General features: G+C 35.9%; 1 protein-coding gene across 1 annotated transcript in view; it reads left to right on the forward strand.

The window, feature by feature from the left end:
* The window catches only part of Tex11 (testis expressed 11), a 161,014-nt gene that overhangs the window by 115,661 nt on the left and 19,761 nt on the right, over window positions 1-25,592 (forward strand). Inside the window, exons 15-16 of the mRNA XM_032889391.1 lie at window positions 1,492-1,577; window positions 10,764-10,901. Coding sequence (XP_032745282.1) covers window positions 1,492-1,577; window positions 10,764-10,901 — 224 coding nt within the window. The remainder of the gene's footprint in view (window positions 1-1,491; window positions 1,578-10,763; window positions 10,902-25,592) is intronic.

Here is a 25,592-nt window from a genome sequence, read left to right on the forward strand (position 1 = left end):
TATCCTTATGTGAATCTGCTGCCTCAGCTTCTCAACTAATGGAAGCTACAAGCGTTTTTCCTGTTGCAGTAAAGTGATAGTACAATAAAGTGCAACTGTTTGCTGATGTTGACCTTCAATGGCCAACAAAGGTTACATTTTATGTAAGAGAACTTATTTACGTGTTATGTTTATGTGCATATACACACATGTGTAGTGCACGCGTGTGCAAAGGCGCACACACATGCATACATCCAGAGTGCAAGCTCAGTTATCTTCCCTTAGGTACTCGCTACCTGTCTTTTGAGACAGGACTCCAGCAGTGCCATAACAATCATGTGCCACCATGCCCGACATTTTACATGAATTCTGGAAATTATACTCTGGCCCTCATGTTTACATAGTGAGCACTTTACTGACTGAGCTATTTCCCTAGTCCTCAACTTCCTTTTTAAAGGACAGAAAATTGTCAGCTAACTAAAAAGTTGATTTTACAGAATAATTCATTTCTTTTTTATTAATCATTCAATTCATTTATATATCAAATGATATCCCACTTCTCAGACTTCTCCACAAGCACACCATACAACAACCTCCTTCTCGTCCCTCCCCTTTGCCTCTATGAGGGTGCTCCCCCGACCCACTCACCCTCTCCCACCCCACCCCTCCAGTATTCCCCTACACTGACCAAGGGCCACCCCTCCTATTGATATCAGACAAGGTTAGACAGAGTTTTATTCATATAATCAGGACATTATAAACTTTTAAGAAGACATTAAGCAATTGGTTACTCTTACATAAGTATTTTTAAGCCACATGTGCTGACTCCGCTGGTGAGTCAGAGCGGATTAGTGTTCTAATGGAGACATTTGCAAAAATTGATGGTTTGTGCCAAAAGGGCAGATGAGAATGGAGTATAGAATTCTATTGCAGTTTAAATTTTACCTTAATGTGCTAATGTATTTGAATTCTGTAAATGTCTAGACCAGAAATAATCAGGCACAAGTTACAATTTAAATGAATAAAGTTTATCTGTAAGTGTGGTCTTAAAGTACTTTTTAAAAGCTTTAAGGTATAATTGGCCTTTCTTCTGAACTTGATCTGATCTTTTAAGTACATAATAGTATGAGCAGTTCTTATTAATGATTTCTGACATTGCTGTCTGCTCATTCACAATAACCTTATTAGGGCACCAGATGATGATCTAATTTGGAACATGAAAAGTAAGTTAAAAAGAGACCAAGGCTGGGAATCTATCAGAGGATGTTGGGAGAATTTCAGTGATTCTAGCAAACTCTGATTAGATTATATAACCAGTTCTAATGGTAAACCAAATTGAAGGTAAAAACCTGTCTGAATAAGATTGTTTTATAGACATTACTTAAAGATTAAGTACAGCTATATGATTAAGTCTGGTGTATATACAGTTAACACTTTGTTTAATGAATGAATCTAGGTTCTTTTTAAAACTTGTTTTTTGTTTTTTTGTTTTATTGTTTTTTTTTTCTTCAGCTCACCAAACAAGAAGTCGACTGACAAGAGCTTTAGTAAATTGGTTACACAACATTCTGTGGGGAAAAGCCACCAGATGTGTTAAGGTTTGGGAATAAGCTGCTTTTAGTCATTGTGTTCTTTCTCCTTTGCACCAAGTAAAACACCGTTCACTATAATAATCATAGAGACCAGGATCTTGGAAGTGCAGCTCAGTGCCAGAGCACTTGTGTAGCACTTGTGAGACCCTAGATTCTATACCTAGTACCACATAAGTAAATAAAGAGCAAACAAAAACATAGTAATAATACCTTCATAGTCTCTATTTTTAGATACCATCTATGAATTAAATATTCACAGTGCAGAATGTCAATAGGTATTGTGTGAACATTTATTGAAAAACAGTAAGTCATGACTCTTCCCCATTGTGAACCTTCAGTAAAGGGAAATGACATTATTGATAGGAAAGTAATTTAATGTGAGAGATAAGAAAGTTGTGGGGGGTGTTTCCTTTTAAAAAAAAGTATTGATGCTTTTAAAAGTAGCTGCAAAGATGATAAAACATTTCTGCTTTCCTGTGCAAATATTTCAAACTACAATTGATTTTTAAAAGCAAAGTAACAGTCATTCTTCATTACACCATTTAATAGTTGCTAAATGCTTGTATACATTTATGCACCTGTGCATATAAAATGCGATATAGTTTCTTTAAAAAACGTAAGTTGTTCAGTACTTCTATTTTCAATCAAAATGTAGGAACAGGGGGCCAATTTGTGTCCTCACTTAAGCAAAACTCCTCCCAGAAACACAAGACAAAGCTCCAGGCACAGTAGCAGATGCCTATTATCTTATCATTCAGGAGGAGGAGCCAAATAGATATCTGGGAATTTGAAACCAGTTTAAACTAATATTGAGAGTTCTAGGCCAGACTGGACAACACAGTGAGACCTTGGCTCAAAAAAGCAAATGACCCCACCACCACCACCACCATCACCACCACCAACCCCTCCCACCCCCCGCCAAATACATGAAAAAGTTTGATGGCATTGAATATCAGATAATGGCAAATGATCACTGGAAGATACAAAATAAGGTAAGCAATTGAGCTGTTTGGCTGACTTCATGAGTTTGCAGACAACCGCAGATGAATGGTAGATGAAGTATGGTCTGACAAGCATTCTAGATTTAAAGAGATGGAATGGGAAGTTTTGGGGAGTGTAAGACAGCTAGAGTTCATACAACAGGCTGTCAGAGGAAAAGTGCATAATCAGACCCCATAATCAGACGTTCCTGTTCTAGTGTTTCATCTAGTACAAGTCACAACATAACACATGGAGTAAAACCACTGCAAGTCAGAGGCGTAGCTGTCCAAAATGATTACAGAGAACAGTGCTAGATACTTATATGGGCCTGGGAACAGAACCTGTCTTACCATTCAGGCTGGTTCACGGAGAGTTAAATAAAATTCACAGAAGGTAATTGCTTCGGTAGAAGGGAATAATTAGTTCCATAATGAACCCTTTTCTAGAACCAACTAAAAACCATGTAAGTGTATGTGAAAAGATCAATTTGATTCCAAGTAGCTTCATTGCTTCAGAGTCATATCTAAAAGTATCTATTGAACACAGTGCTGTTCACCCAACAGGGTGAAGTTCACAGTGTTTGAAATCCAGTAAAAAAATTTATTGAGCATGCAAAGAAGCAGGATTCCAGAACCTATAATGAGGAGTGCGAACTACCAATTGAAAGCAATCAAGAGCTGATATCAAGTTAGCATTAACCTCCCTCCCTTCCTTCCTCTCTCTTCCCTCACTCTCTTCCTTCCTTCTTTATCTTGAGACAATATCTTACTGTGTAGCTAGGTTGGACTGAAACTGATTGTATAACCCAAAGTGGCTTAAAATTATTGGCAATCTTCCTGACTCAGCCATTTTTCACCTGGAAAGGTACAGGCATGAACCTAGCTAAGTAGTTCTTATAGTTATATTCTATACATATAAGAAGTTATTTGGAGATGTTTGAGAGAAAAATGTTCAAATACAGTTTATAGAAATGAAACATATACTTTATTTTTTTTAAAGATTTATTCATTTATTATATGTAAGTACACTGTAGTTGTCTTCAGATACACCAGAAGAGGGCATCAGATCTCTTTACAGATGGTTGTGAGCCACCATGTGGTTGCTGGGAATTGAACTCATGATCTCTGGAAGAACAGTAGGGTGCTCTTAACCGCTGAGCCATCTCTCCAGCCCGAAACATGTACTTTAAAAGCAGAATATTGCATAAACATTAGAGAACACAATATTGGAGAACTTGAAGTCATATCAGAGAAGCAGTCAAAAGTTAAGCACAGAAAATCAAGTATCATTAACCTAAAGTATATGAGTAATTGGTATTCCCAACTAAAGAGTACATATTTGAAGTAAAAATAGCTAAAGGCAATCAAAACTTAATGAAAACCTTAAATCCATAGTAGAAAATCTTAATAAATCCAAAATATGAAAAATATGAAGAAAACTTTGCTGAGACACTTAATAATCTCATTGCTCAAAATCATCTTTAAAGAGATTACCTTAAAGCAATCAAAGGGAAGTAATATGCTACATACAGAAGAACAAATTAAAGACATCATTTGAAGCAAGTGCCAGTAGGCTTGTCGAGCAACTTTGAATAATAATAGAAGAAAAATCTGTCATCGCAGAATTCTATACCTGGCACATGTTGTTTTAATGAAAACAATTGGTGTGGATATAAAATTGTGTGGGCACAACTGAAAACTATATCAATTTCTAGAAAGTAAAACTCAGTGACATATGAATCAAAGAAACCTTCTGGTTATATATATCCAAGAGAATTAAAAGCATAATCTTGAGATGTTTCTATGTACATATCCATATAAGTACTATTCACACTATTGAGAAATGACTACAGCTCAGGTATCATCAAGAGATAAATGGGCAATCCAATTAAATACTCATATACTCTAGAATATTATTTATCCCTAAAAGAGAATTCTGAATTTTCAATGCAAAGAGTATACTTGTATGAAAATGCTTTTTTGAAACACAATAAATATACAATGAATACATACAATTATTTTTAAATTACACATTCTTTTAAGAATTGTTCCTTTAAATACATGTTTTAATTGGCAAAGGGTAAGGGATTGTGATACCTACTATAGTGTGAGTGACTCTTGAGCCTATTATGCTAAGTGAAGTAAGCTAGTCAAGGAAATAGTGTTCAGTTCCACTTATATGAGTTGTGTAGAATAGTCACATTCATAGAGATGTGGCCTACAATGGCAATTGCCAGGGGTTTGGGATGGGGTAGAAATGTAGAGAAGGAGTATAGAGTTTTATTTTATTTTATTTTATTCTGGCTATGGAACTTGGTCCTTATGCATGCTACTGCATTATTACCTACAGTCCTCGGACTTTCCCATTTTAAAAGATGTGTAAGTTTTGAAGACTGACTCTATAATATGGTGAATATATATAACACTAGTAACCAGAATAGTTAAACATAGTCAAGACAGGGATTTGTGGGGAAGAAAAGTAGAAATTTCACCCAAAGGATATATAACAAAATCATGTTTCTCTCTCTTAAAAAGTTATAATGATAAATTTCCTGTTATTCATTTTATTACGATTAAAAGTAACCAAATGAATCCCAAATGAAGACTTCAAAGATTCAAAAGCTAAGATAACTCAAGCAGAAAGCCACATTATGAACAAGTCCTTCAAGCAGAAGGACACTGAGACATAGTTAGAAATAATAGATCTAACAAAAGAAGGAAGAACGCCAGAAATGGTAACTACATGAATACACATATAAGATATTCTCCTCTTATAAATATTTCTTTAGGGGTGGGGATATAGCTCAATTGGTAAAGTGCTTGCCATGTAAGCATGAAGACCTAAGTTTGATTGCTAGCACTTATGCCAATAAAAGAAAAAGTCAGGTTTGTAAATGCTGGGTAGATAAGACAGGTGGCTTCCTAGGGCTCCCTGGTCAGCCATCATAGCCTAATCGAGATTACCTGTCCTACTGAGAAATCCTGTCTCACAGAACAACCTAGATGGCTCCCAAAGAACAACATTGACCTACACATGAACACTCCACAGAATTAAATGTTGAATGATGGTTGCTTAAACAAAATAAGATTGTTTTATGGGGTTTATAATATATATAAAGTAATTATGTATCAAGCTGTACATTATATACACATACATAGGATATATATATACATATATACATATATATATATATATGAAGTTAATGGTATAAAGTTCTTGTACCATATAATTGAAAACAGACAATGACAACTTAAACATTAATATAACCAAACACAGTAAAACAAAGTCCTAACTCATATGCCAATAAAAGAAAATAACAAACAAATCCTAAAAATATTCATGTGGTCCAAAAGAAAAGAGGAAAATAGAGAATAAACATTAGATGGAACAGTGGCTGGAGAAGATGGCTCAGTGGTTCAAAAACATTTGCTCTTCCTGCAGAGGACCTGGGTTCAGATCCAAGTACCCACATAGTGGCTCACTGGCAATCTAATGTCTATTTCTGGCACCACGAGCACCAGGTATGCATGTGGTACACATATATACTTTCAGGCAAAACACACATACACATGAAAAATTTAAAGTCTTTATTTTAAAGTTAGATGGAACAAAAAGAAAGCAAAGTCAAGAGGCTGGGCAGGGGTAATGGATGCCTGTTATACTAGCAATCGGGAAGCTAGCTGAGGTAGGAAGGTCACAAGTTCTACATCAGTCTACACTATGTAACAGTGATTCATTCTCTCAATGAGAAAAACAAATATCAAGATGATAGATTGAAATGTAAGCACATTAAAAATAATATCAAATTAAATAATCATACTAATCCAGTGAAAATGTAGACATTGTCAAATTAGATTTTTAAAAAAGCCCAATACCCATGTTTATATTCTTAAAGGTTAAAGTAGGCTATAAGTAAAAAGGATGAGAAAATTCTTTAGAGAAATAATATTAATTCAAAATTCATTACAACCAATAATATTAATCTAAAACTCATCACAACCAATTTCAAGACTTGTCATATAGCCACAGCATTTCAATATAGATTGTGATAATGTTAAAGGCAAATCATAGATCAGTAGAAATAAAGAATCCCAAATTAATTCTATACAAGTTCAACTGTTTTGTTTTTACCAAGTATAGAAGTAATTCTATGGAAGAGAGGTCTTTAAAACTCATATTACTGGAACAATTGGGCACTCTGTCAAAACCATTGGAAATGGACACTAAAAGATATGAACATAAATTACACAAAAACATGTTCCAATACAATAACTGATGAAAAAGATGATTTATGAGTTGTCAGGGAAGCACAAATTAAAACCCTAAGGAGATACAACTTAGAATTACAAAAAATTTTAAAAATGAATATACCAAATGTTAGTAGGAATATTAAGGAGCTGAAACCTTTATGGTAGGGGTATGAAATAATACAAACAGTTTAGGAAGTAGTTTGGCAATTTTCTAAAATATTTACCCTTTCATGTGATTCATTCTAACCCCATGTATATACTCAAGAGTAAAGATCCATACAAAATTTATACACAGAAGTTACACATACAAAAACTTAAACAGAAAATAACTTTATTTGTGTTTTAGTTAGGTTCCTATTGCTAAGATACCATGACCAAAAGCAACTTGAGGAGGAAAAGATTTATTTTACTTTACGCTTCCAGGTAACAGTCCATCATTGAGAGAAGTCAGGGCAGGAGCTCAAGCAGGGCAGAAACCTGGAAGCAAGAACTGATGCAGAAGCCATGGAGGGGTGCAGCTTATTGGTTTGCTCTTTTGGGCTTGTTTAGCCTGCCTTCTTAAAACACTCAGGACTACCTACCCACAGGACCTGGGCTCTTCCACATCACTTAAGAAAATACACCATAGGCTTGCCCATAGGCCAATCTGGTGGGAGCATATTCTCAATTGAAGTTTTCTTTTCCAGAATAACTCTAGCCTGGGCTAGTCAACATAAAAATGAGCTAGCACAGTTGGCCCTTTGTCAACCTGACATATAAACTCATCACTATTAAACTTCAGCCTTTCCTTTCTTGTTTACCCCCAAGATCCCATTTTAATAGCACCACAACATAAAAACATCCCAACTTCTAAATGTTCCACAGTCATTAAAAATTAAAACACCCAAAACGTTTAGATTCATTAAAAGTATCCAAGTATCTTAAAATATCCAGTCTCTAAAATACCCCAAATCTCTCTGAAACTGCAAAGTGTCTCAAAAACTCTAAAGTCTCTTTAAAATACCCAGTTTCTCTAAAGTTTCAAAATCTGTAAAATCCCAAAGGCTCTAAGATACTTAAGGTTTCTCTGAAATACCCCAAATCCCATAACCATGAACTCTTGTTAAATTAAAAAAAAATACTTTCTTCCTCCAAGAAGGAAGAACAAAGGCATAATCAGAATCTGCGAAAGCAAAACCAAACTCCATCAGTGTAAATAACTCAGTGCCCAGTATCTTATAGTCCCTCTTGATCTTCTGGGTTCCGATGAGCTTAGACAGTTTTATTTTTCTGCCACAGAGCACATTCACAGAGTACATGTCTCATAGGTTCAGGCCAGCTCCACTCCACAGCTGCTGTCCTGGATTGTAGTCCCATGGTCTTGTTATCTCCAAACCACTGGGGTCCTCTGCCACATCTGAACTGCACCCTCACCAATAGCCTCTCCTGGCTCTTTTCAAGGACTCTGTCCCTGCTACATGGTGCCAACCTGAACATTTCTCTACCATCCCTTCAGTCCTGGGCCTTCTACTGCAAATCGGGCCTTCACACCGTCACCAGTGGCCCCTCTGCAGGAACTCCTGCTAAGTCGTAGCTACTTTCCATGATCCCTTCATGCCTTCTAAGTCAGTGCCATTTTGGTGGCTCTTAAGTTTAGCTGCCAGCATGAGCTGCATTCTTGGCCCCCTTTGGCTTCTGTGTCCTGACCCTGAGAAAACACTTAACAGAAGATTCTGCCTCAATGATGTTGGTCTCTTCTTAATTACACCAAAATTTTCAGCACCAGCGGGTCAGCATCCACCGATTTTTAATTCAAAATATCAAATGGCCCTAGTAAAATCTTTAAGGGATTCTCATGTTTCGTCTGGAACGTGACAAGCCAGGCTTTCCATCATCCTCTCTTCTTTCAGCATTCAGCAAAGATCAGCCCACTGATCTTTGAACATGCAATGGCTTTTTCAGTCTAAAGTTCCAAGCTCCTTCTACAATCTTTGCCAAAACAACATGGCTACATCTATCACAGTAGTATGTCATAGCCTGGTACCAATTACTATGTTAATAGTTCTCTAGCTGTTAGAAAACACTGGTTTATTTCATCCTATAGCTTATAATCCATTTTCCAGGGAAGTCAAGGCAGGAATTGAAAACAGGAACCTGGAGGTATGAATTGATGCCAAGGCCGTGGAGTAGTGCTACTTAATGGCTTTCCCCTCATAGTTTGTTAAACCTTATACCATCCATGACTGTCCACCCAAGGTTGGCACCACCATGTGTAGGATGGTCCCACCCACACCAGTCATCAGTCAAGAAAATGCATTACACGTTTGCTCACAGGCCAATCAAATGGAAGCATTTTCTCCAAGTTCTCTCTTCCAAAATTAACCTCTGTTAAGTTGACATAAAAACACTCTGGCACTATTTGTAATATTTGAAAACAGACCTCAATGTCTATCAGTGAGTGTATAAACAATCTGTGGTATGTGCATATAATGAAATATTACTTAGCAATAAAAGGGAATGAATTATTGATATGTGCAGCAACAGGGACTAATCTTGAAACTATTTAACTTGAATGGAAGCGGCCAAACCAAAAAATTCATATTATCTGATAAGCATGAGGTCCCAGGGTTCAAGTATAATGTTGTAAAATATGTTGTGGTAGATTTTGTAGGTTAGTTAAAGATGAAGAGAAAAGATTTGAAGGTAAAAGGAAAAAATAAGAAACAAGAATTAGATTCAAGACAAAGAAGTAGAAGCATATAGAGACATATACACAGTTTATAGTTCAAACCAAACCATCACTCTTTTCTTTTTTAGTCCTTCTTTATTTCTGTACTGAGAGAAAAAGTTTCTTCTGAGTCTTTTTTTTTTTTTTTTTGGTTCTTTTTCCGGAGCTGGGGACCGAACCCAGGCCTTGCGCCCTAGGTAAGCTCTCTACCACTGAGCAAATCCAACCCCCTTATTTTTTTTCCTTTTGATTCTATTTACCCCTCATTTCCCAGTTGTGCTAACTTTTAAACTTTCACATTCAATTATGAAGAATATAATCTTATGTTCAAATAGTCAAAGCCAATGTCTTACCTGCCTAGAAGAGCTGTTTCTACTTTAAAATGGTATTTCATTTCTTTGAAGTTGTAATGACTTCAGTCATTACTTAAAAGACAGAAAGCCTCGATGGGGTACAGGAGACTCATTTACCTAATGTAGTATTTATAAATAATCTTATTTAGACTTAAATAATAAACCAGGCAATTTCTATTAGATTGCTACTAATAGTTTCTTATAATTGAAAAATTGACAGTAACAAAATTATTTTACAAGAATACAATTGCATTAATTTTAATGGTGCAAACTCTGGAAATTTCCAAATTATGAAACTAAGAAAATAATACATTAATTTGACTAAATTTTCCCTTTAAATTTAGTCATTGAGAACTATAACAATGTAGATTAATATGTATATAAGATTCAATGGCAAGAATAAAATATAAAATTGTATATAAGCTGGGATAACTATAATTTACATATCTAAAGGATAAAGTTAAAATGTGATGTAGAAAGATGACGGTATCTCCATTAGCATGATGATTGATGGATGCTGTCTTTAAAAATTTTTGTCATTGCTCTTTAGATAGCTTCTAAAATGGCTTTTCAGTTTTCTAGAGATTGTATACCACTTTTTAGACTCTTCATCCTTTGAGTGAAATCAACTTTTATACTTGTGGTACTGGGTACTGAACCCAGGACCCTGTGCATGCTGGGCATCTACTCTGCCACTGGAGTACTGCTCTAGTCTCTGAACTTTGCAGTGTTTAGGAAACAGAAAAAGAGAATTAAAGACTTATAATTCAAGTAAGTAGGTATTGTTTTTGTTGTCTAAAATGTAGAATCGGTAACAAATTGTTGGCCACTAGAGAGTAGTTGGGAAAATTTAAAGTAAAGTTTGGAAAAAGTTTGTGATTTTGTTGTCTTTTAACTTTAGGTCCAAAATTATGCTGATGCCCTACGCTGGTACAGTTATTCTCTGAAGTTGTATGAATGTGATCAAGCGGATATGGATTTGGTCAAGCTGAAGAGGAACATGGTTTCTTGCTACTTAGCTCTGAAACAACTTGATAAGGTGCTTCAATTTACCTATTCTATTTTCAGAGGCAGAAAATGTTCTGTGCAGTGGCACTTAGGTGAATGCATCACTCTGACTTCAAAGCTACTTATGGTGACTGAGATAGAGTGCCTCAAGACTGGAACAAGGTCTAATTGACATCTTCTTGATGTGTGTCCTGCAAACATGAAGCAGAACTTCCCAAAGGAGAGAGTATTTGGGAAACAATTTATTTCCATTACTTACTTTACTTTTCCCTACCATCATTATCTTCTACCGTGTTCTGAAAGGCTATTTTCTGCTAACCATTTGCTATATAGTCTTTTAAAATAGACCAACATTTTAAGGTCTGCATTTTTGTTAAACATCCGTTGAGAGCAGATACCTGCATGAAGTTCCTACTCTTTTACTTTTAGGCTACTGTCTTGTCTTTATAACCACTCCAGAAATGTTCAGTGCACGACTCTTTATTAGGAAAAAATATAGAAGCAAAAAGATAAAGAAAAGAGCATGTGAGACATTTTTTCCTTTGAACATCATACAGTGTACACATAATGTGGGGTATTGGTTTTTAGAAGAACAGAAAATGAGGACAAGTGTGGGCTCAATCAAATATGAAGGTTTTTGTTTCCTTTCAAGTTTTACTGACAGCTTTAGGGGAAATTATATGAATAAGGGTAGTGATTTTGTAGGTTTTCCTTGAATGTCTATGTATTATCAAGGATCTCTAGAAAAACAGAACCAATAGAAGGGATACACTCACCGATAGCTGTCTTCATACTGGAAACTGGCATTCTGGCAGCTGCTTAGTATATGAGGATACGAGGCTGGGCAGCTCAGCCCTCCCAGTCCGATGCTCAAGGCCTTAGGATCATCTTAAGAGCAATACACAAGTTGACTAGGTCCAATCCTGCTGTACAAGAAACTGAAATTTTTGTGAAGTACTGGAGTTTGAGCTCAGGGCTGTACATGTAGTAGGAAAATGGCCTGCCACTGAAGCACATCCCCAGCCTGAAGAAGCACTCCTGACATATCTGAATAATGACAGGATTGATTCTGGAGTCAGTGCAGAACTGAACCTGTAATTAGAGTTCAAATGTTGTTAGCAAAAGGAAGAAAATAGGCAATCAGGAAACCAGTGTGTCTTAATAGCATGTAGTCCATGTCCAACTGTGTCATTTAATGCCGTATAGGTAGGGAAGTGAAGGTTATTTTGAAATGTCCAAGGTAACTGTGTTTGTTACTTACCATATTTCTCATTTCATCCTTTCTAACTTCCTAGCAGACACTGTTGGATACTTTGCACATGCAAAGAATACATTCCTATGCAGTAGGATGTATAGAAAGGTAGAGGTTGGAGGGAAAGCCATCAGGACTTTGCCATCTCCATCTTACCATTGTGTAAACGTTTTTTTAAAAATGTATGCCTATTTTTTTAAAAAAAAAGTATGCCTATTTTTAAATCATATTATTTATTTATATTCCAGATGTTGCCCCCGTTCTTGGCCCCCCCTCTAAGAGTTCTTTTTCCCCTCTGCCTCTGAGAGGGTGCTCTTCCCACCCTCCTAATCCCCTGTCCCACCCTTCTACCCCCACCTGTTACAGCCCCCATCCTCCCTAATGTAACACTCAGCTCTGATCTTATACCAGATACTGCCATAAATAATATGTAAGCAAGTACTCATAGTGTGCTCTGAGAAAACCTTTATATTTAGGGATACTAATGTGTGAATTTCATGTGATTTTTCTTGTGTACGAAAATCTTTTCCTTGATTTTTTTTCAGCTATCAAAACTAATAAAACATTCTTAGTCTTGAGCTGGCAAAAACAGAGGGGGGTCAGATGAGAGACTGTAATCTCTTGATGTCTTTAATTAAGTAGGGAAGAAGAGAGATTCTGAGTGGGACGGGACAGTGCTGTATGATGAGGAGATGGCTGTAAAAATTAAAGAAGCCAGGGGCGAGAGAGATGGCTCAGTGGTTAAGAGCACTGACTGCTCTTCTAGAGAGGATCTGGGTTCAATTTTAAGTGGCCACCCACATGGCAGCTCACAACTGTCTATAAGGCCACTTCCGGGGGAATCCGACTCCCTCATACAGACATACATGCAGGCAAAACTCTACTGCCTGTGAAATAAAGATAAGTAAAATTTTAAAAGAATTAAAACAGCCACAAAGATAAGACTAGTGAATATCTTTCATGTTATAGTTATATATCGTTTGTATTGACTATATAAAGCTCTCAAAATCATACCCTTCTGTTACAGGACTGAAAATCAGCTCATGGTCAGTGCACATAATCTAGTGTTATTCACTAGATGGCACTGTGGCTTCTGTTTGTACTTTAGTAGCTCAATGATTTTGAAGGGTTTTGTAATGATTGTATTGCCTTTCCTCCAGATACATCTGTATGGATATAAAATAAAGGACTTAATGAAATGTGAGGTGAAGATTAATTTTGGCTCAACTGATGAACACCCAACTTGAGGTTTGAAGTCAAGGAGTAATTGTTGAATCCTTAACCTGTAAATGATACTATAGAATAAATTAAAGATATACCTTACTCCTCCGTATAGATATGCTTTAAAATATTATTTCAGGGACAAGATTTGTAAATATAATATAATTATAAAGTAATAAAAAGATTTATAAATTGTCAAATAACGTGGACTGTGATATGGAATTAGAATAAGAATAGATGAGATGAAAGCTAGTTGTAACTATTCGTTGGTTATATACATATAACTCGAAGTTCAGAAGGGTACCTGATATGTTAGAAGATAGCCATGTCCAAAGGAATCTTAATATAGTGAAATAATGAAGCCATCCTAAGAAGATGGAGACAAACAGGAAACAAAAAGATCTTGTGTCGCGTCCCCAAAGCCAGCTGTAATAGAACAGAAGGGATGGAATGGGCTTTAACAGAAGCACACGTACAACATTTGGGGCTTTTTGTTGACTTGAGCTAAAAAAACTAAGATATTTTGCTTATTTTAAATTGAATCAGTAGAAACAGACTGCTTTTTGTATTCATGCATTCCCCATCTATGAATGTAACCGAGTACAGATCAAAAACACTCAGAAAAAAAAATGCATTTGTACTGGACTTGTGCAGACTATTTTTCATTATTTCCTATAGAATATGGTGAAGTAAATCTTTACATAGCATTTCATATATTAGTTATTTTAACTAGTCTGGAGATGATTTGAAATGAAGAGGAAGATATCTGGTTATGTACAAGCAAGGAACTTGAGCATCTACACATTTTGGTATCTGAAAGGAGACCGAGAGCCCTGGAATCAATCTTCCATAGATGATGAGGGGTGGTTCTATAATGCATGAAACAGTAAACTGAAGACATCTTCTGTTCTGCTTTGGTTAGAGCAGATCTGAAACATAATACTGGATTGGTGGAATAATTTTGAGGAAAGATATTGACAAGCAACTGGTTAAAGGACAGTATGGAGTTTTAACTTGACAAAATGAAGATTTTGGACATAAACAATAGAGTATTTCCAGGATCTGTGTAGCTACCAGTGAGAAAAAGTTAAGTGGGTGAAACCTATGAAAGAAATTTTCAATCACAAGAAGACCCTATCTGGGAGCAGGATGTAGATCGCTCCTGAGAGACAAGCAGCCAGAATACAGCAAATACAGAGGCGAATGCCAGCAGCAAACCACTGAACTGAGAACAGGACCCCCTGTTGAAGGAATCAGAGAAAGAACAGAAAGAGCTTGAAGGGGCTCTGAGACCCCATATGAACAACAAATGCCAAGCAACCAGAGCTTCCAGGGACCAAGCCACTACCTAAAGACTATACATGGGGGGTTGGGGATTTGGCTCAGTGGTACAGCGCTTGCCTAGGAAGCGCAAGGCCCTGGGTGGTCCCCAGCTCTGAAAAAAAAAAAAAAAAAAAAAAAGACTATACATGGACTGACCCTGGACTCTGACCTCATAGGTAGCATTGAATATCCTAGTAAGATCACCAGTGTAAGGGGAAGCCCTGGGTCCTGCTAAGGCTGAACCCCCAGTGAACTAGATTGTTGGGGGGAGGGCGTCAAGTGGGGGAGGATGGGGAACACCCATAAAGAAGGGAGTGGGAGGGTTAGGGGATGTTGACGGAAACTGGAAAAGGAATAAATAATTCGAAAATGTAAATAAGAAAAATACTCAAGTTAATAAAAAAAAAAAAAAGAAAAAGAGACATATGAGTAAACATCTCAAACAGGAAAACATTATCTTTGAAAAAAAAAAAAGAAGACCCTATCTAAGCATTAGACTTGTCCAAACTTTAGTTTTCTTAAAGATATAATGTACTCCCTTTTCTTGAAGGTATTTAATTAAGGGCAGAATGGCTGCTTCCTCTGAATGTTATTGAGAATATTCACACAGCAGAAGAATTTTCAAACATTCAGAGTCCCCCAACTGCATGATTCTAATAATATAATAACTTTTATTTTGATAATATAATTTAATAAATTTAATTCTGATAATATGATTTATTAAATTCTATTATGGTCAAAGAAGACTGTGGAGGACTGTGTAGATTTTTAAAATTGAGAAATAAAGAGATTGCAAATCATTGCTAAGTTCTTTAAAAATAAGTATTGAACTAAAATTTGAATATTAAAATATGCCCACTTTGTTATATAATTAAATAAATTTGAGAAATATATATCCGTGTATACCCACTATCACAATCTGGATATGGAATATCCAGAAAACTCATTATATAAAAGATTTCTAATCAATCCCCTGCCCAACTCCCAGGTCCAAGTAGTGAATTATACATTTTTTATCACTGTAGACTAAAATTGTCCTTCTTAGAGTTTCATATTAATTATTCATCATACTGTATATGAAAATGTATGCCTGGGCAAGACACATTCAGGGAGGTTGGTACTATAAATCTCTTGATATTGATAGTGGTTATGTAATTTTGGTCATTGTGTGAAAACTGGTTGTATGCACACTGTATACAAATAAAATTTTCCTTAAAATTTGCTGGCTAGAGCTTAGGTAGCATTTAGGGGGAGGCATATTAAATATTTCACAAATATATTTTAAGAAAATTGTAAGTGGAAAAGCAAATGTTATGTCAACAGAAATTATTAAAACAAGTGCAAGGTAAATTCAAAGACCATTTTAAACTAAAACTTTATCTGCTGAAATTTCCTATTTATTAAGCAAACAGATAGTAGAAGGGACCCAGAAAGCTAAAACTGTGTTCTTTGAAAAAATGAATAAAATGGGCAGATATCTAGTCAGACAAACAAGGAATAAAAATGAAAGAAAGAAAATGAAAAAGAGCAAGAGAGTATTGGTATTTGAGCAACTTTATACATGAATGCAGTCCTTGAAAAAATAGAAGTTACTACACTGAATTAAGAATGGAACCATTTGAGCAGTCCCAAAAGTGACTATTGATGTAATTTACTCAATAGTTTAAAATTTTCAAACAATGCTCCAACATACAACAAAGACACATGCTCCACTATGTGGTTCATAGCAACCTTGTTTATAATAGCCAGAAGCTGGAAAGAACCCAGATGCCCTTCAACAGAGGAATGGATTCAGAAAATGTGATACATCTACGCAATGGAGTACTACAATCAAAAACAATGACTTTATGAAATTCATAGGCAAATGGAATGAACTAGAAAATATCATCCTGAGTGAGGTAATCCAATCACAGAAAAACACACTTGGTATGCACTCATTGATAAGTGGCTATAAGCCCAAAAGCTCGAATTACCCAAGATGCAATCCACAGACCACAGGAAGCTCAAGAAGAATGACCAAAATGCAGATGCTCTCAGTCCTTCTTAAAAGGGGAAAAATATCCATAGGAGAGATATGGAAGCAAAGTTTAAAGCAACGACTGAAGGAACACCCATTCAGAGCCTGCCCCACATGTGGCCCATATATATACAGCTACCAAAAACTAGATAAGATTGATGAAGCTAAAAATGTGCAAAGTGAAAGGAACTGATATAGATTCCCCAGAGACACATCCAGAGCATGTCCACAGAGGCTCAATTAGCAGCAAACCACTGAACTGAGAACAGGACCCCTTGGGGGTAATTAGAGGAAATATTGAAAGAGTTGAAGGAGCTTGCAACCACATAAGAACAACAATGCCAACCAACCAGAGCTACTACTGAAAGACTGTACATGGACTGGCCCAGGGCTCCAACTGCATATGTAGCAGACAATAGCCTTGTTGGGGCACCAGTGGAAGGGGAAGACCTTGGTCCTGTCAAGGTTGGACTCCCAGTGCAGGGGAATATGGGGGGCAGTAAGGGAGATATATGGGGGTAATACCCATATGAGGGAGGGGAGTGGGGAGGGGAGGGAATGGGGACTTATGGGCAGGAACGGGGGAAAGGGAATAACATTTGAAATGTAAGTAAAGGTAAACATATCTAAGAAAAGCCCTTAGTGTTGCTGAAGACTGAACCCCAGTGAACAGGTGGATTGTTGGGGGAGGGCGGTACGGGGGAGGATGGGAGGAACACCCATAGAAGGAGGAAGGTTAGGGGATGCTGACCTGAAACCGTGAAAGGAATAAATAATTGAAATGTAAATAAGAACAATCAATTTAAATAAAGATGAGGAAAAATTAAATCTTCAAACAAGATCTAAATCCAAATAACATTAGTTTTGACTTTATTAAACTTTAAATGAAATTTGTTATCAACTAAGTTTTTGCACACAATACATATTACTGACTTCAAATATGTTATTAAATGACAAATTTTAAGATATATCTTACTTGCCTGTAATTATATAATTTAATTAGTAACTCTCTACTATTCTCCTCTAGTCCCTTGAAACCACTAGTACACTCTTCAATTCTATGAATTTGACCATTTTAGATATTGTAAAAATGTAAAATCAACATCTTCAGGGTCCATCCATATTAGGACACATTTCTGTTTAGACTGAATAATATTGCATTGCATGCACACATTTTTTTAGCTATTTATTCATTAATTGATATTTATGCTGATCATGGATATTTGTTATTATTAAATAGTCCTTTTCATGAACATAAAAATACAGATACTTGAGATTTTAATATAAGTTTTTGGATAATTACCAAATGAAAGAATTTTGGATTACATAGTAATTGTATTAGTCAGGGTTATCTAAAGGAATAGAACTGCTAACACAGATACATGCTCTCTCTATGTATATACATATATATCTCTATGTGTATGCATATATATGTATATACATATGCACACATTGTGTATATACTAATGTACTTAATTAGAGTGGCTTATAAGCTATGGTCCAGGTAGGAAGTCCAAGAGGTCAAAGTTCACTTCCATTCTCTAGATTATTCTTTTGACCAATGATTGTTTCCTTAACTGTACAGAAGCTTTTCAGTTTTATGAGGTCCCAAGTACTAATTGTTGGCCTTAATTTCATTCTTCTGAATATATACATCCAGTTTTCCCAGCACCATTTCATGTGGTGAAGTTTCTGTCTTTTCTCCTGTGATTCTTTTCCTCTTTGTCAAGTATCAGTTGGATGTAATTTCAGGTGTTCATGTTTGGGTCTTCTGCTTTATTCCATTGGTCAACCTGTTTTTGTGCAAGTACCATATTGCTTCTGTCATTATGGTTCTGTGATATGAAGTCTGGAATAGCAACCTCTCCAGTGCTATTATTTTTGCTCATGATTGCTTTGGATATCTGTGGTCTTTTTTGGTAACATACAAACTTTAGGATTTTTTTCTATGTATGAATAGGCCTCTAGCCAGTCAGACAATAAGTCAACATTGATAAATGAAACATAGTAAATTTTAAAAACTTACAGAAAAAGAAACAGATAATCAAGTGACTAGATGGTCTACAGAATGGGAAGATTTTTTCCAACTATTCATTCAACAAAGACTTATGAACCGAAATGCACAAAGGATTGAGAAAAAACTAAATAAACAACCTAATAAAAATGAGAAGATCTATATATCTATATTTATTCATTCTATAAGTTCTGTTTTTTAAAGAAATTCCTAAGAATTACAGTTGTCTCTGGGTTTTATCATATATAGCCTTTATCTTGTTGAGGTGTGTTCCTTCTGCTCCTACTTTCTCTAGGACTATTATGAAAGCATGTTGGATTTTGCCAAAGATTTGTCTCCTATTGACATCATCCTATGTTTTTGTCTTTAAGTATATTTTTATGATTTATTATATGTATTGAATTATGTATGTTGTACCAGCCTTGCATTGCCAGGACGAAGCCAATTTGATCATGGTGAATAATGTACTTGATGTGTGCTAGTATTTGCTTGGTAGTACTTTATTGAGGAATTTTTTTGTACCTATGTCCATCAGAGATACTGGTTTGTAGGTATGTTTTTATGTTTTTACTTGGTTTGATTATAAGAATAATGCTGGCTTCATAGAACAATTTCTAGAGTCAGTCAACTTTCTGTTTCTATATTTTTGAAGAGTATAAAAAACATTGGTTACTGGTTATAGATTGGTTATAGTCTGGTAGAATTCTTATAGGACTCCATCTGGACCTGGAGGGTTTTTGTTTCTTTGTTTGTTTCTTTGTTTGTGTAGAGGGAGTGAGCTTTTCATTATGGTCTCAATCACCTATGTTATGGCTATGTTTAGATTGTTGGTCTCTTCTTGGTTTAACTTTGGTAGTTTGGATGAATCAAAAAATTAATTTAGATTTTTCTACTTAATGGAGTGCAGGTTCATAAAGAAATTTCCCTTAACATTCTTCATTTCTTTGGTATCTGTTGTAATGTTTCCTTGTTCATTTCTAATTCTGCTAATTTAGGTCATCTTTTCTTTTGGTTAGTTAGGCCAAGAATGAGCTCTTACAGTTATTCATTCTGCATTATTTTCTTTCCTTCTATTTCATTAATTTCTGCATTGGTTTTTATTATTTCTTGCTATCTGCCGAGTTTGGGCTTAGTTTGCCCCACCTCCCCAATTCTTGAGTTGCATCATAGAGTCATTTAATTTGTTCTTTTTCTGATCTTTTTGTGTAGTCTCTTAGGGGTATAAACTTCCCTCTTAATTGTGACTTTGATGTACCCAAGAGGTTTAGTTAGGGTGCATTTTCATTTTCATTTAATTCCCGAAATGTTTTCATTTCTTTTTTGATTTCTTGTTTGACCTATTCACCCTTTCATAATTACTTACTTAATCTTCATGAATTAATATCCTTACTGGAGTTTATTTGCTGTCATTTTTTGTTTTATTGCATAATGGTCAGATAGGGTACATGGAATTTTTTCAGTTTTTCTCTAATTGTTTGCTTTGTGCCTCAGGATGTGGTTTATTTTAGAAAAGTTTCCATGTGCTTCTGAGTAGATTATTTTTTGTCATTTGGGTGAAAATTCTGCAGATATTTGTTAGGGCCATTTGATGCAGGATATTGTTTAATTCTGAGGTTTCTCTGTTTTTTGCACAGATGGCCTATCTTTTGGATAAAGTAGGGTATTGAAATTACCTACAATTATTGGTTTTGTGTTAGTCTGTTTTTAAATTCAAGTAGTATGCTTTTTGAAATTGCACCAAACTTTGGTGCATATGTGTTCAGTATTGTGATTTTCTCCCCTGATTACTTAATCCCTTGATAAGAATGAAGTGCCCTTTTTTCTTTCTTCCGATTAGATTTAGTTTGATATTTATTTTGTCAGATATTAGGATGGCAATTCCTGCTTTCTTCTTGATCCTATTTGACCAAAAAACCTTTTTCTGTCATTTTGGTTTAAGGTAGTATCTGACTTTAAATCTGAGTTTCTTGTAAGCAACATGTATACAGAGTTTTTCACAACATAATATTTTTATTGATTACTTGAGAATTTCACATCATGTACCCCAATCACATTAAATTTCTAGCCCTCCCAGGTCTGCCCCTTACTCTTGTGACCTCTCCCACAAAGGAAGGAGGAGAAGGAGGAGAAGGAGGAGGAAGAAGTGGAGGAAGTAGAGGAAGAGAGGAGAAAAGGAGGAGGAGAAAGAAGAAAAAAACCACAATTCCAGTTTGTGCTGTTCATATACTGTGTGGAGCATTGTCAAACTCCCAGTAGCCAGCCCCTTAAAGAAGACTGAGTGCTTCCTCATCTGCACCCCCACCAGAAGCCCTTAATTATAGAGAGCTACACTTCAGCATCCTTATCAGAATGTTTGTCTTTGATGTGTTTCTGTCTAGGTTGTTACTTTGGAGGGTGTAGGGGGCAGCATGGGGTGAGGAAAGTGTTAGTCACAGAAGCCTTCTATGTACTTCTTTTTCAAGTCTTAAGTCTGAAGTCATCAATGTCACTGCAAAGTAGCTTCCTTGCCTTTTACAGTCAGCAAGATCATGGATCATGGACTTCCAATCATGGACTTCCATGTGGGTTCTGTCAACACTAAGGACAGCAAAGCAAGGACTGCTGGCATTACTTGGTCTCCAGTGGAAGTACAAACCCTGGATATCAACACAGCCCTCTGCTGCAGGTTTTTTTTTTAATACACTGAGCTTGTTTGTGTGATTTGATTATAAAGTTGAGCCCCTTCATAATTAGAGGTATTATTGAAAGATGTGTATAGTATAGATAGCAATTGGTAGTTCTTTTATTGTTCTATGTATTTATTGTACTCATTTGTATTTTTAGTTGTCCTTTGTATTCCGTTGTTATAGCTTTTCTTTTTTCTAGAGTCTCTTGGCTGTGCTTAGTCCTCTTTTCAGTGCCAAATATTGCTTCTGTGTAGTGGGGATATATGGTGTTTTGTTGTATGTGATTTTATTAAGTAGTTTGGATCATGGAAAGATTTTCATTTTTCTTTAGCTATAACAGATAGTCTTTCTGGGGACAGTAGTCCAGTTTTCCTGTCATAATCTTTTAGAATTTGGAATCTTATTCCAGATTCTTTTGACTTTCAGGGTTTCCATTGAGAAGTCAAATGTAATCTCATGGGTTTTTCTTTATATGTGACTTGAGTTTTATCCCCCTCTGGCAGCTTTAATATTTTTTGTTCTGTATATTTAATATTTGTACTGGGTAGTTTATGTCAATTTGACACAAGCTAGAGTTATTTAGAAGAAGGAACCTTGATTGGGAAAATGCCCTAGTCATACTGGCCTGTGGGCATACTTTCACGAAACTCTTGATTGATAATTGATATGGCAGGGCCCAGCTCACAGTGGGCAGTGCTATTTCTACTCTAGTGGGAAGAGTGCTATAAGAAAGCAGCACAAGCAAGCTATGAGGAGCAAGCCAATAAATAACACTCCTCCATGGCTCTATCAGTTCCTACCTCCAAGTTCCTGCCCCAAGTTCCACATTATGGAGTGTGACGGGTAAATGTAAGCTAAAATAAACTCTTTTCTCTTCAAGATACTTTAGAGCACAGTGCTTTATCACAGCAGTAGAAACCGTAATTAAAATTGAGTTTTAACTATGATTGTGGTGCTAGGGTCGAAACTATGGCATGCTTCATGCTAGGCAAGTAAGTACCGTACCAGTGAATTCCCCATCCTCTTTGTTACTTCCTTTCTTTTTCATCTTTCAGTTAATTAAATTTCTCTTTACTGATTTCTTTTTTTTTTTGGTTCTTTTTTTGAGCTGGGGACCAACCCAGGGCCTTGAAGCTTCCTAGGGCAAGTGCTGTACCAATTACCAAACCCAACCCCTTCTTTTACTGATTTTAATATACTATTCATCTTGTTCGATTTGTTTCATTTAGCTTATACATATTTCACTTCAAGACATTCCTCCTTTCTGACATTTCAAGGTCACATTTTAAAATAGTCTTTGGGGATAGAGAGATGGCTCAGTGGTTAAAATGCACTGGCCGGTCTTGCAGAGTACCTTAGGCTCATTTCACAGTACCTATTTTGTGGCTCACAATTGGCTGTAACTCTGGTTCCAGAGGATTACATGCCCTCTTCTGGGTCAGCAAGTATGTGGTACATATGCATACATGTAGGCATAGCACACAACACATAAAAATAAATCATTAAAATTGGTCATTATTTCCATGAAGTTCACTGATAGACAAAAAATATTAAATCTGTTACAGTGTATGAAAAGCTAAATAGAATTTACACAAGGTTGAAAGATCACTATAATTGTGCCACTAGGTACTAATACTAATCTGTCTACTTGCATTTTTAAAATACATCTTTTATAACGAAGGACACTTCATATTCATCAAAACAAAAATACGCCAAGATGAAATCTCAATCCTAAATATCTATGCTCCAAATACAAGGGCACCTACATTCATAAAAGAAACCTTAACTAAAGCTCAAAGTACACATTGTACCTCACACAATAATAGTAGGAGATTTCAACACCCTATTCTCATCAATGGACAGATCATGGAAACAAAGTAAACAGAGACATAGAGAAACTAACAGAAGTTATGAACCAAAAGGACTTAACAGATATTTGTAGAACATTCCATCCTAAAACAAAAGAATATACCTTCTTCTCTGCTCCTCAGAATACCTTCTCCAAAATTAACCATATAATTGGTCACAAAACAGGCATCAACAGATACAAGAAGATTGAAATAATCCCATGCATCCTATCAGATCACCACGGACTAAGGCTGGTCTTCAGTAACAAAAACGACAGAAAACACACATACTACATGGAAGCTGAACAACGCCCTACCCAATGATAATTTCATCAAGGAAGAAATGAAATTAAAGAAATAAAAATGAAGGCACAACATACCCAAACTTATGGGACTGTGTCATACTTTTCATTGTATGAAAGCAATGCTAAGAGGAAAAATCATAGCTCTGAGTGCCTCCAAAAAGAAACTGGACAGAGCATACATAAGCAGCTTGGCAGCACACCTAAAAGCTCTAGAACAAAAAGAAGCAAATACATCAAGAAGGAGTAGAAGACAGGCAATAATCAAACTCGGGGCTGAAATCAACCAAGTAGAAACAAAAAGGACTATACAAAGAATCAACAAAACCAGGAGCTGGTTCTTTGAGAAAATCAACAAGATAGATAAACCCTTAGCTAGACTAACCAGAGGGCACAGAGAGTGTATTTAAGTTAACAAATTCAGAAATGAAAAGGGAGACATAACAACAGATTCTGAGGAAATTAAAAAAAAATCATCAGATCCTATTAAGAAAAACCTACATTCAACAAAACTGGAAAATCTGGAGGAAATGGACAAATTTCTAGACAAATAACAGGTTATCAAAGTTAAATCAGCATCAGATAAATCATCTAAACAACCCCATAACTCCTAAAGAAATTGAAGCAGTTATTAAAAGTCTCCCAACCAAAAAGAACCCAGGACCAGATGGGTTTAGCACAGAATTCTATCAGACCTTCATAGAAGACCTTATACCAACAATGTCCAAACTATTCCACAAAATAGAAACAGACATAACACTATGAAATTCCTTCTATGAAGCCATAATTACGCTTATACCTAAACCACCCAAAGACCCAACAAAGAAAGAGAACTTCATACCAATTTCCATTATGAATGTCGATGCAAAAATACTCAATAAAATTCTTACAAACCAAATCCAAGAACACATCAAAATGATCATCCATCATGATCCCATCCCAGGGATACACGGATGGTTCAATATATGGAAATACATCAACATAATCCACTATATAAACTCAAAGAATAAACCACATGATCATTTCATTAGATGGTGAGAAAGCATTTGACAAAATTCAGCACTCCTTCAAGATAAAAGTCCTGGAAAGAATAGGAATTCAAGGCCCATACCAAAAATTAGTAAAAGCCATATACAGTAAACCAGTTGCTAACATTAAACTAAATGGAGAGAAACTTGAAGCAATCCCACTAAAATCAGGGACTAGACAAGGCTGCCCACTCTCTTCCTACTTGTTCAATATACTACTCGAAGTCCTAGCCAGAGCAATCAGACAACAAAAGGAGGCCAAAGGATACAAATTGGAAAGGAAGAAGTCAAAATATTACTATTTGCAGATGATATGATAGTATACTTAAGTGATCCCAAAAGTTCCACCAGAGAACTACTAAACCTGATAAACAACTTTAGCAAAGTGGGTATAAAATTAACTGAAACAAATCAGTAGCCTTCCTCTAAAAGGACAAACAGGTGAGAAATAGAAATTAGCGAAATGACACCCAAATAATATAAAATAATGAGGTGTGACTCTAAGCAATCAAGTGAAAGATCTATATGACAAGAACTTCAAGCCTCTGAAGAAAGAAATTGAAGATCTCAGAAGATGGAAAGCTCTCCCTCCCATGCTCATGGATTGGCAGGATTAATATAATAAAAATGGTCATCTTCCCGAGAGCAGTCTACAGATTCAATGTAATCCCCATCAAAATTTCAACTCGATTCTTCTTATAGTTAGAGAAATTTGCAAATTCATTTGGAGTAACAAAAACCCAGGATAGCGAAAACTATTTTCAAGAATGAAAGAACTGCTGGGGGGCAGGGGGATCTCCATCCCTGACCTCAAGCTGTATTACAGAGCAATCGTGATAAAAAACAAAACAAAACAAAACAAACAACAAAAAAAACCCCAAAACCCTTCATGGTATTGGTTCAGAGACAGGCAGGTAGATCAGTGGAATAGAATTGAAGACCCAAAAATGAACCCATACACCTATGGTCACTTGATCTTTGACAAAGGAGCTAGAACCATCTAGTGGATAAAAGACAGCATTTTCAACTCAAATTTTCTGGTTCAACTGGAG

The sequence above is a fragment of the Rattus rattus genome, chromosome X, assembly GCF_011064425.1.
Source record: "Rattus rattus isolate New Zealand chromosome X, Rrattus_CSIRO_v1, whole genome shotgun sequence".
Classification (NCBI taxonomy): Eukaryota; Metazoa; Chordata; class Mammalia; order Rodentia; family Muridae; genus Rattus; species Rattus rattus.